This window comes from Symphodus melops (assembly GCF_947650265.1).
Source record: "Symphodus melops genome assembly, chromosome: 7".
In the NCBI taxonomy this organism is placed as follows: domain Eukaryota; kingdom Metazoa; phylum Chordata; class Actinopteri; order Labriformes; family Labridae; genus Symphodus; species Symphodus melops.
The window spans coordinates 12,913,025-12,930,227 of record NC_136697.1 but is presented as its reverse complement, the minus strand read 5'-3'; the positions used below and the strand labels follow the sequence as shown (position 1 = coordinate 12,930,227).

The 17,203-nt window shown below is 41.9% G+C and overlaps 1 protein-coding gene across 3 annotated transcripts in view; it reads left to right on the top strand.

Moving 5' to 3' along the window:
- The window catches only part of st3gal3b (ST3 beta-galactoside alpha-2,3-sialyltransferase 3b), a 51,541-nt gene extending 35,673 nt beyond the window's left edge, over positions 1-15,868 (top strand). For all 3 annotated transcript variants that reach the window (XM_079347945.1, XM_079347943.1, XM_079347944.1), the window contains exons 11-13: positions 7,901-8,047; positions 9,885-10,031; positions 12,346-15,868. In XM_079347945.1, the coding sequence (XP_079204071.1) occupies positions 7,901-8,047; positions 9,885-10,031; positions 12,346-12,435 (384 nt within the window). In that variant the 3' untranslated portion in view covers positions 12,436-15,868. The remainder of the gene's footprint in view (positions 1-7,900; positions 8,048-9,884; positions 10,032-12,345) is intronic.
- Positions 15,869-17,203: the final 1,335 nt, after the last annotated feature.

Genomic DNA, 17,203 nt, shown 5'->3' with positions numbered 1-17,203 from the left:
TGATGACACAAATGCATGGATAAGAGTCTCAGCATCATTAAAGGACAGGATTGATCTAATCTTAGCGATGTTTCTTAGGTGAAAAAATGACACTCTTGTCACCTCTTTAATGTGAAGGTCAAAAGAAAGAGTTTGATCAAACACAACACCAAGATTTTTCACTCTGTCCCTACAGTAAATGGCACAGTCATCAAGTGACAGAGTAAAGCCATCGTACAAATGATTCAGTCTTGCTGGGCCGACAACCATCATCTCGGTCTTGGCCGAGTTAAGAAGCAGGAAGTTTGAAGACAACCATCCTCTAACAGCAGCTAGACAGGACTCAAGCTTCGACGCAACAGACTCATTACCTGCTACAATTGGCATATACAACTGCAAGTCATCTGCATAGCAATGAAAAGCAATCCCACACGAACGCAAAATGTGACCCAGTGGTGCCAGATACATAGAAAACAGCAGCAGAGAGTACATTGGCTCAAACACTGTAGATGTCAATACTCTTAACAATATGTTCCACATGCTTTGAAACATTGCTGCAGTTTGTTGTGAAATAACACAAACACATTACAAATGTCAAAAGTTAGGATCAACGAAACTATGTTGTTTTAAATTCTGCAAAAGAAGGAGGACATTCTCTTTTTAAAGAACAGGTTTCATTTGGGTTGAAGCGCTAAAGCCCCTTTCACTGTCGTCGTTTTGAAGGATGCTTCTGTCTCATTTGGAAACAGAACAGGAGAAGCAGCTGGGTGACTTTGAGAAAGCAGCTGTCAGCTGGATATTTTTTTAACAAGGTGACATTTGTGGAGAAAAGGAGAGGAAACCTAGGAGGAACAGACAATAGTATTATAATAGGGGATAAAAAGGTCATTCGATGGCAAGCTGAAATGAAACTATGGTGTGAGTGTGGCGTGAAGGTGTAGAGAATAGAGGAGAGAGAAAGATGGAAGGGGGGAAGGGATAATAGCTGGGGAAAAGAAAATGAGCAGTGGAAGCATCAGTAAAGTCAAATGGAGGAAAATAGCTCTTTGGCTGGCTGATGGCCTCCTTAACCTTTGATAGGGCCCAGATTTTTCTGCTGTGTCGGAGGGAGCGGACAGTGGAAATGGCTGCCTGGGATAATTGATCTGGCCTCTGGCGTCCAACTCAGCTTTGTTCTTCTGAAGAAGGAAGAATGTTTCTCATTGGCTTGAATTTGGGAACAATAGAAAATGGAGTTTTATTGTCGGTGCCTTGATGATTCTATGGAAAAGAGAGATGTGCATGTCACTGGAATGTCATTATGGTACAACATTGTTAAGCTAAGCATAATATCAAACACATATTTAAACCACAATACTAAAAGTAACTTTTCATATTGATGCACTTTCCCATTATTTCCTGGATTTCTTCATTACTTTTGGTTTCTTTAAAGTCCAAAACCCTTTCATTTTTATTTTAATGTAAAACAAACAGAAAATCAATTATTTGTATTTAAGGGACTGGAAACTGACTGTATTTTTTGTTTTTTTGGTGAAAATTCTATTGACTATAAAACACTTATCGAAGAGTTGCAATTTTTTCTTTTCTGTCGATCGAGCAAGCATGACGAGACTTTTTTGTATGAATCTGTTTTTATGTCTAAAGCAACAACTACAGTAGAATGAGCAAAATATGATTAGTTTGTCAGGCAGGTGAGTGACGTGGACTTAAATCAAGTAGCATGACCACATTTGCAAAATCACACGTTACCCAGGCAACAGTATCTGTTTTTAATGGAAAGTGGATTTGAAGTGTTAAAAACAGCATGAAAGGGCCTGAAGTCCCGTTAACAGACGCTGTTATCCGAGCTTCTTTATACCTGACTCCCACCCAGCCTACACTAATGCAGTGGAAACATAAACATAAAGAGACGTTTGTGTACATGTGTCTTCGAAGAACTTGAGGACACATTTCCAAAACAGTGACTCATAAATGTCACATGTTTAGTTTTGACTTATAACTAGACAGCAGCTATCTATATCAATTAAAAAGTAAATCGTGGTAGATATGTTGTTTAAAGAGTTTAGCTATTTCAAGATATTCAGCTTAAAATCCACCACAGATCTGCTTAAATTCATCTCTTTCTCTGCGTTATAAATTCTTTTTCTTTTTTTTCTTTTTTCTTTTTTTGCCCTATTGTAACTTAAGACAGTTGTCCCGTGGGAGCTTTTACGTGGTTCTTTGTGTGAGCTGCACGCTCACGGCTTCAAGGGATGTAAAACCTTTTCACTTTGCCTCTGCGGTTATGAAAGCAAGTGTATGTCTCCTTCTTCCCCTTTGAAGGGTTAATGGGTGGTACATGCACATTTGTATGCACCCGCTAGTGACTCATCCCGCCAGTTGTGTCAGTGTGCTCAACTATCCTGCGCTATTGTGGCTTTCAGATGCCTACAGCGGTCTTGGGTGGCTAAACAGAGTACCAATTAGCTAGGCAATTTCCCAATCTGTTATTTAGTGTTTTGTAGACTCATAAAACACAGAGAAAAAAGTCACTCACTAGAACACGCAGACTTAAAAACTTGAAAAATGTGGAAGGAAAAAAAAGGCCACATGTTCAGATAGAAACATAGTTCTCATTCTGACTGTGGCGCACATTTTAGGTCATTGAAGCCCCTTACTACATACATAATTACAGCAGTGCTGCATCACAAGGCTTTAAACTTCCCTCGTCCCTGGTTACCTCGGGTCTCCGTGATTACCACTCTGTCACTCCCCTCTAAAGTCCGACCCCACATACGCAGCCGCTCGGTTGATTGCCCAGTTACATTGTGTTTACAAGTGTAATCAAACATGATTCCCACAAGAGCTGATATTCTCTTCTTCGTTTCTTGTCTCATTTTTAATTCTGCCTTCATGCACGCTGCTCCGTGCACACAGAGCCGCAGTTGTTTGTATATACAGGGATATTTTCAAACAGAGCCAGTGAAGGATATACAGCCGGTGGTAAACACCGGGTCTGAAGGTGGAGTGTCGGTGTTCTATCTTGCGTGTTTGTTTACAGGAGCTATCTGTGCTCTCTACTGGCCAGAGAGAGAAATGATGGATGGAGACAGTTTGAGGAAGAGAACACTTCTCCTTTCATAGAAAACCATCCACAGGTTCCTCATTAGATAGAACAGCATGTTGTGATGGAGGCAGTATTTAAAGACGCTGCACTTTGAAAACTCCTTCCCTTCCTGCTAGAATATTGTTACGAAGCATTCCCCAATTGTTTACCTCCCTGTAGCACCCAGCTTTTCCAGTTTACTCACATGCTACTCTAGCCTAAGTCCAATGTAACTGACTGAAGACAGAAGTATCAGCTATAAGGTTCTTTTTTTAAAAAGCCATAACATCTGTGCAGAAGCCTAAAGTAGCATGCATACATGCGTTCATAAACATTTACATACTTGCAAATGTGGATTCTGAGCGTGATCCAAGTGACTAACATAGGGTCCGGGCGTCACTGATTACCATGTGTGTTGTGTTTCATATATGAGTCACCTACCACTCCTGCAGTGATTAACACTCCAACCTGTACTCTGGGCATTTGAGTTTCTGCAAAGTTTAAAGAGGACGTGGACTTGTGAGTGATTTGTTTTGTAGTCAGATACCAGCATGTCCTGTCCGTGGGCCAAAGCAGCGACCTCTCTCTCTCTCTCTCTCTCTCTCTCTCTCTCTCTCTCTCTCTCTCTCTCTCTCTCTCTCTCTCTCTACACAGAGACCAGCTTCAGCATAGTTTCAGGGTCAAAACGTGTTGGCACTGTGTTTTCCCCGTTTGCCGTCATGGGAGTGTGCATACAAAGGTTTCACACACAGGATAACCTCAGAGAAGCCGGGACGAGAGAAACCACTATGACCTAAATGAGAGCAGAGGTCTTGTTATGTGTCAAGAAAAGGAGATTTTCAATTGGTGCATGCTTTAAATTCCAGGCTAATAAAGCCAATGTAGTAACCACAGATATCTGGATTTTCCCCCTTTTCAGATCGTAGAAAGAAGTCGTGGTTCACCTTAAACCGTGCTTACTGTCATGTGTGCTCCTTTTTAAGCTGTTTTTGTAACTCTCATAGTATGAAAGTCAGCATTATCACGTTTTGGACCGTGGTGGAAGAACTCTCTCTTTTCAAACATTCCCTCGGAAACGGTTCCTCTCTCGTTGGAGCCCTTTTTGTGGTGAGACGGTGCAACTTGTAAACTCAAAGGCCCGACGTGTACACAGTGCTAATGACCTCCAGACAACCTTAATTGTGATTGTTTGCAGTTTGGGGCTGCTGATGTTTTTGTTTTTAAAATTGCTCAAAGTCTACCTTCCGGAATCCACTTCACCTCGTTTGAGTCGTCCTCTACGTAAACATCAAACACGACCACATCCTCAGACGCTGTCCAACCTGGGGAGCTTTAGATAGAGCCAGATTGTATGACGGCTGCCTATCAAGGAAGGACAGACATCCGTACCATTTCAGCCGTAATATGAGATGATTCCACGAGAATACACAAAAACTGTCAAATCATACAGATAGTGTTTGTGGTGAGGATTTGTGGCTGAGAGAACGCTGAGGTTTGTTTATGTTTGTTTACACTGAAGCGCTTTAAAGCCACCCTTCGTAAACCAGCAGATGTGAAACTTTCCCCTCACATTACAGCTCGGCTCAGTGCTCCACATGTCTACGCTCCCTCAGGAAATATAAACTAACATGCCTGCCTCTGTGGATACAGAGACACGTTTAAGTTTAAAGGTGATTTAGGTTTCACTGGCCACACTGAAAACATAAACACAAGTTCCACTTTCTTATTTGGGTTTTTTATATTTGTGAAGTGCAAATGTGGCGCATCTTTTTTTTTCTTAGGCATCTAGAAAAAGGATGCATATCATCGACGTTAAAGCCAAGTCTAATTGAAGCCTTAGCCCATCGTTACCTTTGTAAAGGACATCATATTTAGAGTTTTCATGAGGGCAGTCTAAAGTGCTTATTTAGGTCTTTTTTTATTTTTATTTTTAAGAACGTACATTTTTCATTGAATCCCTCATTTCATCTCTTTCCTTTACCGAATGCTCCACTTCCTTTTCTCCATCTGTTTGATCCCACGCTTGTTTCGCATTCAGTAAATTCCTTCCATACTTTCGGACACTGTTTCTGCCCAAAAAGGGTTGTTTTATCACCGTAATTGTTTGAGGTTCTACTGTTGCTCTCCTACTTTTTAGTCACATCATTGTTTTAATGTTTGAGTTTAGTTTATTTGTCTGGACAAATCAAGGCCAGTGTACAAAAAACATTGGGGTGCTTTGTACCAAATTTAGCTAACTAGCTCATTTCCATCCGTAGTCCCTCGAGGCAGATGGAGGCGACAGTAAAGCAGTAGTAAGAAAACATATTTGTTTGAATCTTTGCAGAAATAAGTTAATTTTGAGCTCAATTTGGACAGTAACTTGACTCCGATCAACACAAGTGAAGTTGTTTCTCCTTCTGTATGAATCACTTGACCTCCCTGCCGTCTTATCTCCTCTTATCTCTGTGCAATTCCAACAATTAGCTCTCCCAGTTCAGGATTGTTTTAACAGGTGCTTTAGCAGTCTGCTTGGTCTAGTGTACACACTCACAAACCTATAATCTAGACTAATATAACCATAAAGCTGTTAGGAGAGAAGAGAGACGGCCCTTTCATCGTGACCGCAGCCCAGTGACAGCTCAAACGCCACACACACACTCTTCAACTTCAACTCACCTTGTTGGGGTTTGTATCAGCAGCTTTCTGCTCTGCTGCTGAGCTCTTCTTCGCAATCTTGATGCACATTCTCACAAAGGTCTGCAGTGAAAAGAACTCAAGGTTTCTATATCCTGATCTATCCACTGCTTTCAGTGCGGTACGGTGTAATAATAGATGTAGGTATGGGGACCAGTAGTGTTAGGTGGTTAGATAAAAAGGAAGGGAGCCTTTGTGAGAGAAACATCTTTTATCTTTCAAGCTGTTTACGACTGGATGTTTGTCTTTCAGCAAATACTTTCATCTTTAGTTGTTTACTTAATTATACCACAGAGGCTGGTAGAATGCGTATTGGATCTTAGCTTGTGCGATTGCTGTCCACTTCACTCTTCATTCGTGCACATTTAAACGCACACAAGGTCTGTATTTCTGTCGGAGCGTCTCTGAAGTTGTTTGAGCTGGACAGAGTTACTTTCACTATGATCCTCGCTGGTTGGAGCTTTTTGTTCAAGACCTTTTGAGTGCATAACAACTTCCCACATTCCTAAACTCATAACTGTACTCATAAGCCCTCCCTCCTGACAGACCTGAACCCTTCCATACTAATGACTCTTACACGACTCAAAAAGCCACCTGTACTATGCCAGCAGTCTGAATATCTTCAAAGAGATCTCCGCCCCGTGACGTTTGTCTCTATGTACATGTCAGGTCACTGCAGTTTAAAGCGAGGGGCGTGTGTGTGTGTGTGTGTGTGTGTGTGTGTGTGTGTGTGTGTGTGTGTCATTAGCGTCTCTCCATCCAAGACTAAAGACACACATTTACTCTTTATTCAGCGTACAGAGACGCGAACACATCCAAACAACGCTACTAAATAGATTGCTGGCAAACACAAGCTGTGTTGACAGGAGAGATGAGCTACTGTTCCTGTCACAGCTTGCCGAAGGCACAGAGCTGGGCCCGCGTTCAAAAAGCACCGCCACTGTTAAAGCCACAAAGCCAGCAAACTTGTTGCTACTGCCCCTGCCAACACACACACACACACACACACACACACACACACACACACACTCTCAAGCACTGCGGTATTGAAGGCAGCCCGGCGGGTGCTTGTCTATTTGAACAGGTGATTCCCATTTACATCTGTTGCTGACCCTGTTGGCTTCTTGCCTTTTAGGAAGTCACTCTGTCAGGCGAGTCAATCACGCACTGCTGGTTTTAGAGAGGACTGACTTGTTAAAAGTTTCATCTTTTCACTTTAAAATTCTAAATCTGCTGCACTTTGTTGTGAAAGTGTATGTTGGTGTTGTTTGTGTCTGAGTTTCTAAAGTATTGGCGGACTGTTCTTTTATGAATGCGTAAGTGCAGTCAGTCTAAATATTATTCTGGTGGTTCTGCAGGCCTGTCGAACAGGTTGATGGTAATTATGTTGTAAAAGAGATGAGTTTCCACAGAACAGGGTGTGATTAATACCGCTTCCTTTCACTGTCTTTTTGAACCTCAGATGTTGCCGACATTGTTGGTGATTTCCAACATTGTTTTACGTTGTGCTGCAACTCGTGCGCTTTTATTGAAAGGTGATGAAAACTCTTTCATTGCTCCCAGCTAAATCTGGTAAATGAGTCTCCTCCAGGGCAGCTGCACCCTTCACCCACCGCCTGATTCTGCTCCTCCCAGAGCTCATAATTACTGATGTCCTGTGAGCCCCTCGCCCTGACTTCATCCATTAAAGCCCCAAAAGCCATTTCCCTAATCAGAGCTAGGTTGGGGTCTGGCTCCTGGTCGGCTTCTGTGTTTAATGTCAGCAGTTCAGAGGAATATCTCCCTTTTAAAGTGGGGTTGGTGAAGTGCTGTTAGCTGCCCACTGTATTGGTGTCATTGGAGATATGCAGGCGACATGTTGTGTATGCATATGAGTCGAGCCCAACAGTCCTGTTTATGATGAATAACTCTAATAATATAGAAAGAGACAGAAAAGTGTGCACACAGATGTCCTTTAGCTTTTTTGTTTTGCTGTTCGAACCCAGATAAAAGAAACCTAAAGGTGTCAGATTTGTGTGCTCACTCTTCTGTCTCTTTCTAGTCTTATTGCGGTCGTGTACCTTTAACTGTGTTTTCTGTCGAGTGTGCTCCTTTCTTTTTCTTTTTTTCTGCTGTTTTTGTAACTCTAATAGTGTGAAATCTTTTTTATATCCACCTCAGAGGGGCGTCGAGGGTTTCTGGAAGTCGGTAGCTCACTATGTGCCTCGGGAACCGACAGAGATCCGAATCCTTAACCCATACTTCATCCAGGAGGCCGCCTTCCAATTCATAGGCCTGCCCTTTAACAATGGCCTGATGGGCAAAGGGGTAAGACACGAGCAGACATCAGGATTTTCACTCCTTCTATTTGAACAAATCAATTAGTTGTTTGTTTGTTTGTTTTGTTTACCTTCATGGAAACATAGCATGCTGAAAATTCTCTGTAAAAAACAAAACAAAAAAACGTGGAAATGCAACTCACCCAGCAGTTAAAATCATACAAAATGATAAATATGGATACTAACTGAGTCTCTGCAGACATTAAGCTCACATTATGTAAAATAAATTCTTAATTTGCTAATAACTGATAAGAAAAGAACAATAGAGTACTTGATCTGCTGTTTCTTTATTCATTAAATGCCCTTTGCTTCAGTTAACATTTGTTCATCACTGTTATTACAGGCGCTCTGTTTATGGAATAGCTCCACAAAGCGACTGTAGTAAGGTGTTATTGCACCTCCTACATATGTCACACTGAAATTGACACAATGATGTGGATTAAAAGGAAATACAAAAACAATTTGCTGAAGTTTGTATTGTTTAGATTTGATGTAAAGAGCTAAGATACAAACGTCTCTTGTGAATCGTGCTCGTCTGGACTCGAGGTATCAGGTCTTGATCAGAGACGAGAAAACATTTAGTTTGACAGCGAAATAAGAATTACTGGGAATGACCACCAGCAAGAGTTAAAAACAAAGTAATGATTATGGGACTCTTAAAATGAAGCACTGCTGTTTATGCACACACTGCTGCCTATAAACAGGACCATTGATTCATGTTTGAGTTTAAGGATAATCTTTATTGATCCCCCAATGGGAGAAATTTGGGTGTCACAACGGCTCCAAAAAACAGTTAAAACAGGGAATATAAACAGCGTCAATAGCAAAAAAGAAAAATAACGGCTATGATCAAGTTTACATTAATTAAATAAAGGGGATAAAAAGTGTGTGTGTGTGTGTTTTCTTGGTAAGTACATCACATCTTGTTAGACATTTGGAGGACATAAGGTGTGTTTCAGCGTACCTCTGCCCTCTGGGGTCACCAGAGCGCCCCTGCATGAACCCCTCTCTGCAACATGTGTTCAACATGTGGGCATCTGGCCTGTGTGTGTGTGTGTGTGTGTGTGTGTGTGTGTGCGTGTGTGTGTGTGTGTGTGTGTGTGTGTGTGTTGATCATTTGTGCAGCAGTGTCCCGTACAATACAAGCTGCACAGTTGTGTGTTTTGGCACATTCTTTACTCAGAACACTTTCCTGTTTTCTCTTTCCATCTTAGTTTATGTTTATGTGTGTGGAAATTAATGAAGAGGTCTATTTATCATATCGTCCTGTTTATGTAGAGTGTGTTTGTGCTTGTGTGTGTGTGTGTGTGTGTGTGTGCAAATTAATCTGTATTAGAACACGCAGTAGGGGGCTGTACAGCTGCTGGTTTAGGTCCACCTACCCTGAGGGCTGCAAATCAGTGTAATGATTTAAATGGGGCCTCTCTCCACTCTTTCTTCTGCACCCACTTTTTTTCCTCCTTTGTTCTCCTGCATCCACGCACACAATCCCACTCTCAGGCAGACCCTGTACCCCCCAGATCTCTGACAGCCCAAGGCAGTTAGGAAGCACAGTTCAACCCTGTAGATCAATGTGCCGTAGCAGGGGTCTGCAGGGGTCGCGTCTTAAAGGTAACAGTTAATCATCGAGTGCTCAAAGTCAGTTAACAGTAGTGGAGCCGAACAATGACAGAGGTGCAGACACACACTAATATCAAAACCACCATCAGTTTTAAATTAGGCTGAAAAAGGGTGATGCCACGTGTTTTGTCCTCATTTATCTCCAGGTTGTATTTAACAGAGTGTATGTTAAGTTCTGACTATTTGAGGGTCTGTTTTCTCTCCAGAACATTCCAACTTTGGGGACAGTCGCCATTACTATGGCACTGCACAACTGTGACGAGGTGGCGGTGGCTGGTTTCGGCTACGACATGAACACGCCGCACGCACCTCTGCACTACTACGAGACTGTAAAGATGTCTGCTATTAAAGAGGTGAGGGGTTTTTTTTGTTGATTCATTTCTTTTGTGTGTTCTTCAATGCTCTATTTTTGTAGGTAATCAAAGCATCGTAAATAACCCGATTTATTATTTTCCCTCAAGAATGTTGGGATTGATATTTTCGACAGATCTACCTAATTGACTGTAAAGTCAACTTTGATGAGGAGGGACCACCGCTCCTGTGAAGGAGGGCAGGGGTAGAGAAAAAATACATTCACTGTGCAGTTTGAAAGTGATGTCAGTCCATGAGAGAGAGACAACAACCAGTGTGCTTTGGCTTCATAGAAATAAAAACAATATACAGTATATGTTGGTGTTTAGTTTGTTCTTGTGTGTTTAAAACCAGAAGTGTGTTTCTCATAAACAGACTTTATAATCTTGTGAGCCTCAAAAAAACCCGCAAAACTTTCAATACAATATACTCATATAAATATAAGAACCCTGTGTCATAATCCTTACAAACAAAAATTAAAAACTTAAAACACTCAGGAGTTGAATAGTAAATCTTTCAAATTAAAATGACACTGTTCTGTCATCAGTTAACTGTTACTGCATCTTTCTCTCCTCTCCATCGGTCATACCTTCCTCTCCGTGTTTACACTGACGCCCCATGGAATCAAAGATGTCATCCCTATGATGACACACGTAAACCATGAGCTCAGTATGATGATGACCTCTGTCTAAACTCTCAGTGAACCGTTTGGCATTTATAATCATCGTATTCATCAACACTGTCGCCGTCGGACACACGTTGATGATTGATGGAAATACATGGAGCTTTTTATGTTTGGAAGACAGAGCGCATAGACTCTGTGACATTATCCCACCTGGGTTTCATTTTTTGAATGGATGATTCAAATCACAGTGGAATTAAAGCAGCAAGACAAGATTCACCAAAAGTGAGAATAAAATGTCACACAATGAGGCAGCTTGGTGACCTGCCATGGATTCCAGGCCCTCCCTGTTTATTCTCAATACAGTTAAATCAAGGATACAAATCACATTTTAATTTAAAGTGTTTGTATATCATTTATGTGTCAAATTGTCTTTATTATCTAAGAGGTCTTAGTTTAAAAACATGTTTACCACTCAGCTAAACAGTTTCTCTTGCATCTATGGCCCCAGACTGAATGTTTTATCCATTGTTTTTATGATTAGATAATCAAACTTGACTGATCACACAATGTGGCTTACAGCAGCAAAGAAAGGACAAAAAAAAAATGAAAAAGAAAACAACATACAAGCTGAGGCCTCTTCCTCCTCCTCAAACAGAAGCCTTATTTAAGATTCTGCAGCGACTTCACAACGAAGCGCTGTGGTCATTATGTCTTTGTTCTTTTAAATCGATTCTGCGACAGAGTGGTATTGGTGTTCCAGTCTGTAATTTCACATTGTGTGCATTGAAGAAGCATGACGTGTACTGAAACAGTGAGAGCTACACACACACACACACACACACACACACACACACACACACACACACACACACACACACACACACACACACACACAGTGCTGTTCTCCTCCTGCTCGCACTTAAAAACACCTCTGTCACTCGCTCCAATGGTGGCACAGGGCGCTTTTCAGACTGCTAGTTCAAAGTATGATGTGACGTCTCTCCTTCAATGTGAATGTCACAGAGGCTAAAAACCAAACAAACCTCCCCCAACATAAACGGCCTACCTTCCGTCAGTTTGCAGGCTAGCTAGCTTATTAGCTTCCCAAATGTAGCATGCCAAACAGTGTACATTTAAACAACCCACTGAGGGTAACTTTTCACAGTTCAGATGCTGAAGAGTGCTGGTTCTTACTCCTCCAGCCCTGTGTCTTATGTTCCTCCAGTTTAAACTGTAGCTCATTGCTTCCCGTGCTCCTGCTGTGACTAACATAGTAGACGGAGGTCCGACCCAGACAGGCATAGATTCTGTCAGACTTGCGGGCCTGCAGGATGGACCAGAGGCAGCTGCAGGGCCTAACCTCCTGACGCTCTCCCTCCTAATCCCTCTTGTATGTATCTTCCTCCACCCTTCATCCTCCATCATCTTAGTGTCTGAATCCCAAAACACCACACAGGAACCGACAGCTTAAGTTACATGTCAGAGTGATGGACTGAATCCTCACAGCACAGCAGGGAGGAGAGCTGACCTACAGTGACTTTAAACACACATATATGCTAATGTGAACACCCACGTTTAGACACGAGTAATGCAAAAATCCATCAGCAAGCTACAGGTTTGAAGATGGTTTCTAACATTATTACAAGTTTTACTTTACACTAAATACATTTGTTGTTCTATTTCCTCCACAGTCCTGGACACATAACATATCCAAGGAGAAGGAGTTCCTCCGCAAGCTGGTGAAGTCCAACGTCATAACAGACCTTACACACGGTATCTGAGTTTACACCCAGTTTCCTTCAGCCTTTCCCAAAAGGACTCCAGGAGCCGAGGAAGTGGATTGACACTAGGAGAGAGAGAGAGAGAGAGAGCCCTAAGAATCGAGGTGGCCCCCTCGCTTTCGGGGCTCTTTCATATCAAAGACGATCATTCAAAAACAAAAGAGACATACAGGACAGTTTCTGTGGAGAGATGCACACATGTGCCTTCTGAACCAAAGACTCCTGCTGACTGAAGCAGGCGAGGGGGGAGGACTGGATCTGCCTGGTCTTCATCAAGAGACAGTTGCAGGAGATCTCTGCCCGCCCCGCTCTTTCCCCACCACTTCCAGCCCCTTCGATTATCACACGAATGAATATTAAGAGCAAAGGGTGACCCGTCAAATTGCATATGTCAGGATTCAGCTCGACTCGCTTGCTAAACTGATAAAGGGACAGAAGAGAAGCGGAGCGTGTCAGAGAGGTGTGTAGGGGAGGGGTGGCGTATCAGCAGTGCCAAATGTACCTCGTTCAGAGGAGAGGGGGTCGTCCTCTTCTTTTACTGTCTGAATGTATTCACTTTCCTCAGTGTAAATATCAAGGGTTTTTACTGTGTTTTTAAACAAGCTGCAGCAGCCCCCCCCCCCCATCCCCACCACCTACCATTTGTCCATTCTTTCTTTCTTACTGTCTGTCCAGGGTCCAAATTAACTCTTGCCAAGATATAAGACAGTTGACACATTAGAGAGATGACACATACTGGACATCAGTGTTTCAGCAGTCCTACAGAGCAGCTTCTGTCTGCCTGTTAAGCTGGATCCACACGCAGTGTTTGTGTGTAGAAGTCACCAGAAAGAGGACGAATACAGTTAAATTATTGTCAATAAAAGCCTTAAATTAGCTTATTTTAATAATGATCTTATTTGTTTTAAATTACAGTAAAAGGAAAAATATGTATTGAAGTTTGTAGGTTTGTCAAAAAAAAACTAAAGTATCGTTAGAATTGTGGCTGATGGAGTCTTTTTGGCGGGTCCAGCAGCTCTGAGAGGTGAACTCTGCGTCTCTTCCTGTTCTACCACCTCTTCGTCTCTTTGTAAATCCCTCTTTCTGTCGCGATGACTGTCCTCATCACTTCATCAGCTGTAGGCCTCGTAGCTGCAGTGTCGACGTACAGATAAATGTTCAGTTTGTCTGATTCCTTTTTCAAACAAAAAAAATCCTCCTGTTGCTGCAGACTTTCTCGTTCTTCAGTAAATGGTGATGATGACAATGAATATATATATATATATATATATATATATACATATATATATATTTTTGTTTTGAGGTTAACTTTATTTATTTTCTTACAAAGTCCCGATGTGTGGTGACAGGCAGGCCTGCTTTCTCTAGTTTCTGTTCAGAAAACGACATGTTAGAATTTAGTTTTGCTGAAATTCACCATCTTGTGCTTCCTCAGAAACTCTATCATATTTAAGGTTGTGGAAGAAGAAGAGTTGAATCCATTGAGTTTGTCATTCATTGGTTCAGTGATGAATGATATTCAGCAGAACTTTCAGTCCTGTGCTTTACGGGGCGAATGTTAACACAACACGTGCTCTTTTCTGCGTTGTTTATGTTGTTCTTTTTTTGTTTTTTTTAATTTCTTAGTACTGAGAGCATCTGTTGGCCACTCGTTTTCCTACTCAGATCTCAAATCACCATCACTTGTGCCCATTCTTTTCAACACATGAACATGCTCTCAGTAATACACCGACACACCTCTGACTGTCTCCCTCCTCGAACATGATGCAGGAATCTCAAAATATCACATCCTTGATATTTTTCGAAAAAAAGAAAGAGTGAGATCATCTTTATAGTCATGGTGCATTTAAACCCTGCTTTACTAAAGCAGGCTTCGTTTGTTTTTAATTTAATACTTAGTAAAATGACTTTAAAGATTTAAAAAAAAACTTCATTTTATAATGTGCTTCTTGTTTAGAAGGGATCATTACTGTATCCACACACAGACGCGCCTTTCTTTCGATCAGTGAGCAGCTCTCAGCTCTTCAGCGCGTCCCTCAGTCTTGCTGAAGTGTTTCCTCTGGGTTTGACGGATGTTCTCTAACTCTGCCTTTCTTTGGGATTTTTGTTTCTGAAAGCAAAGGTACAGCTGATCATTGAGGCACTCGGTGCCTTACACCCTCACCACCATGAAAGTGAAGGGAAGAGTTTGACCTGTTAACATAGCTACAGTTGATCCAGTAGAAAGATCAGCTGCAGGTGTAAGCACAGTCACTCCTCATGTGATTTAAAAACAGTCTATTTTATCCAATGTCTGACATCAGTGACATTATATTTAGTGAAGGATGACTTAAAGCTCAATACTGGTGGTTTTTGTATGTTAAAGTCCATAAACTACAAACACAGAGGTGGCTTGACCTCTTGTCAATGGTTACTTATTATTATTCTTTTCAGCTCTAGTTTTGGTGGCTTTCCACTACAGAGGCACTTTTCACAGGTCAAGAAGTTTAGTCCTCTCCTCACTCAGTCTGTGTATAACAGCTGTACAGTTACTTTCTAAAGTGTTGACTCTTGTGAGCCTGGATCACACTCGTGCACTAAAGGTCAGGATGTTTCTGCTCGCTGCTGCTACAAATCTTTTCCTTTAGACCCCTGGCTTTGTTAAAGTGTACTGCCAAATCACCTGGAGTACTCCTTTAAAGATTGAATATGACTGCACATTGTTGAACGTGACAGCAAGTGTGAGTTTAAAAGTTCTCTTGTGTGACTGCGACAGATATTAACAAAGTGTTTTATGAAGCTTGGAATGTTTTTTACCTAGCTTCTTGTATCGTAGATCAATCTAAAACCGTATTGTATGTTTTGGCTTATGGTTGTATCAAGTGGTGAATATGTGCAATTTGGGGTCTAAAAGTTTTAAAAAGAGAAGGAAAAAAAACATGCCAAGCCACCAGTATGGTCTTTACAGCTTTGAGACTGAGCAGATCCTGTGTTGGAGGGAGTCTCTTTTTCTTTTCTTCATAGTTTAGAATTTTTACAAATGCTGGAGGAGTTCAAATGAATTGAACCCAAATCACCTCTATGGAGTTTCTCTTCATTCAAACCGGAATGTATTTGCTTTAATCATTCGACGTGTTTCTGAGATTTTATTTTTTCATTTCATGTTCATCACCAGTGGGAAGTCGGAGTGATCAAGTGTTATGTCTTTTTTTTCTTTCTTTCTTTCTTTTTTTTTTACATGCAGTTCTAAATGGCTTTCTGCAACACAATAAAATGAGTTTGTAATGGATATTTGCCTGTGCATGTTGTTTGCATCCTTTGACTGCTTCTGTGGAGCAAATGGATATTTATTTTCACCGCTCGACATTGTGTTTTGTTTTGTATTGGTCATTTTGTACATACATATCTGTACACTGTGAATTTTCAGCATATATAGTAAATATTTTTTGATGTATTTAGTCTACTCTGTTTTATCTAAGTTCTGAACATCTGTGCAGATGGGGGGGTTTTTTTTGAGCTCAGCGTGGCCTTCGGTGCCAAAAACGACTGTGCCTATAGTTGGAGAAACCTTTTTGTTTTGCAGAATACATCACATATTTAACGGCCTGTGTGTCTCTTTGTAATGTTACAAACTGCAGGAAAGGTGAAGGATGGATGGAAAGTATGAACAACAACCTTTTCTTCTAGCCTGAACTCGACTACCTGCAGAGGAAATCATTTTTCCTGATCGTGCGTCCGCCAGACCTCCATGTAAATCTTACTCTCGTCTGTACTCTCACTTTCCTTCCTAATCCTGTCTCTGTTACCCGTTCTTCTTATTTTTCTGTCTTTTACTATTTCAGCATTGAGTTCTACTCTCCCTTCACCTGCTCGACCCTAAGGCAGATCTTGTTTCATTGCTGCAGCCATGAGGGACCAATTCAAGAGCTGTTGCGCACGCACAATATATACACACACAATAAACACAGTTATTCAGCAACAGCCATGAAACTCTCACTCACTTTCACACACCACAACATCAACATGAACCAGAGGAGTGTCTCTGAATGAATGAATGAGAGCAGGCCGTCCAGCTGTGCTCGTGTAAGTCAGTGTTGGTGTGAGGTGAGAGAGCACGAGACACTGAGGGCCCTTAAAGCGCCACTGGATCGTCCCATCCTGCTGTTAATGGGGTGCCAGAAACTTTTGGTCATGCCTCACAGCTCAGCAAAAATAAAAACACCTCTCCCTAAGCTACTCTGACTCGACAGATTTCCTGACCTCCGTAGGGTTGGATTGAGGATATTTGCCACCTGGGATCTCCCCGAGGCAGCTGGCTGGCCGGCCAGCCAGAGGCGGACCTTCCTGTCCGTCCTGCAGACAGGAGTATGAGCACGCCTGCACCTCCTCAGCCGGCGGGCCTTTTATTCCCAGCGACAGGTCCCCCCGCCCCTCCTCCTCTCTCAAGGGTTGGAACGGAGGGGCCACGACCCCCGGGCTTGAAATTTAAACTCCTCATAAAAAGAGTTGGAACGAGGAGAGAAAACACCCATTGAGACTCCCTTTTTTCCCCTTGTTTACTCAACGTCGGGTCAGCTGAGCCGAGGGAAAACAACATTCCCTCTCCACACTGTGGCCCACATTCTGTCAGTTCACCTTTGTCTCTGATGGGACACACCTACAGGCCGTCATGCACCTGTGTCACTGAAGGGAGTGTTTCTTCTTGCACTGACAGCCTCTAAAATTGAAGTGCACAATGATCATTTCTATAAAAAATCATTAAGGTTATTTTTAAAATATAACAGAATAT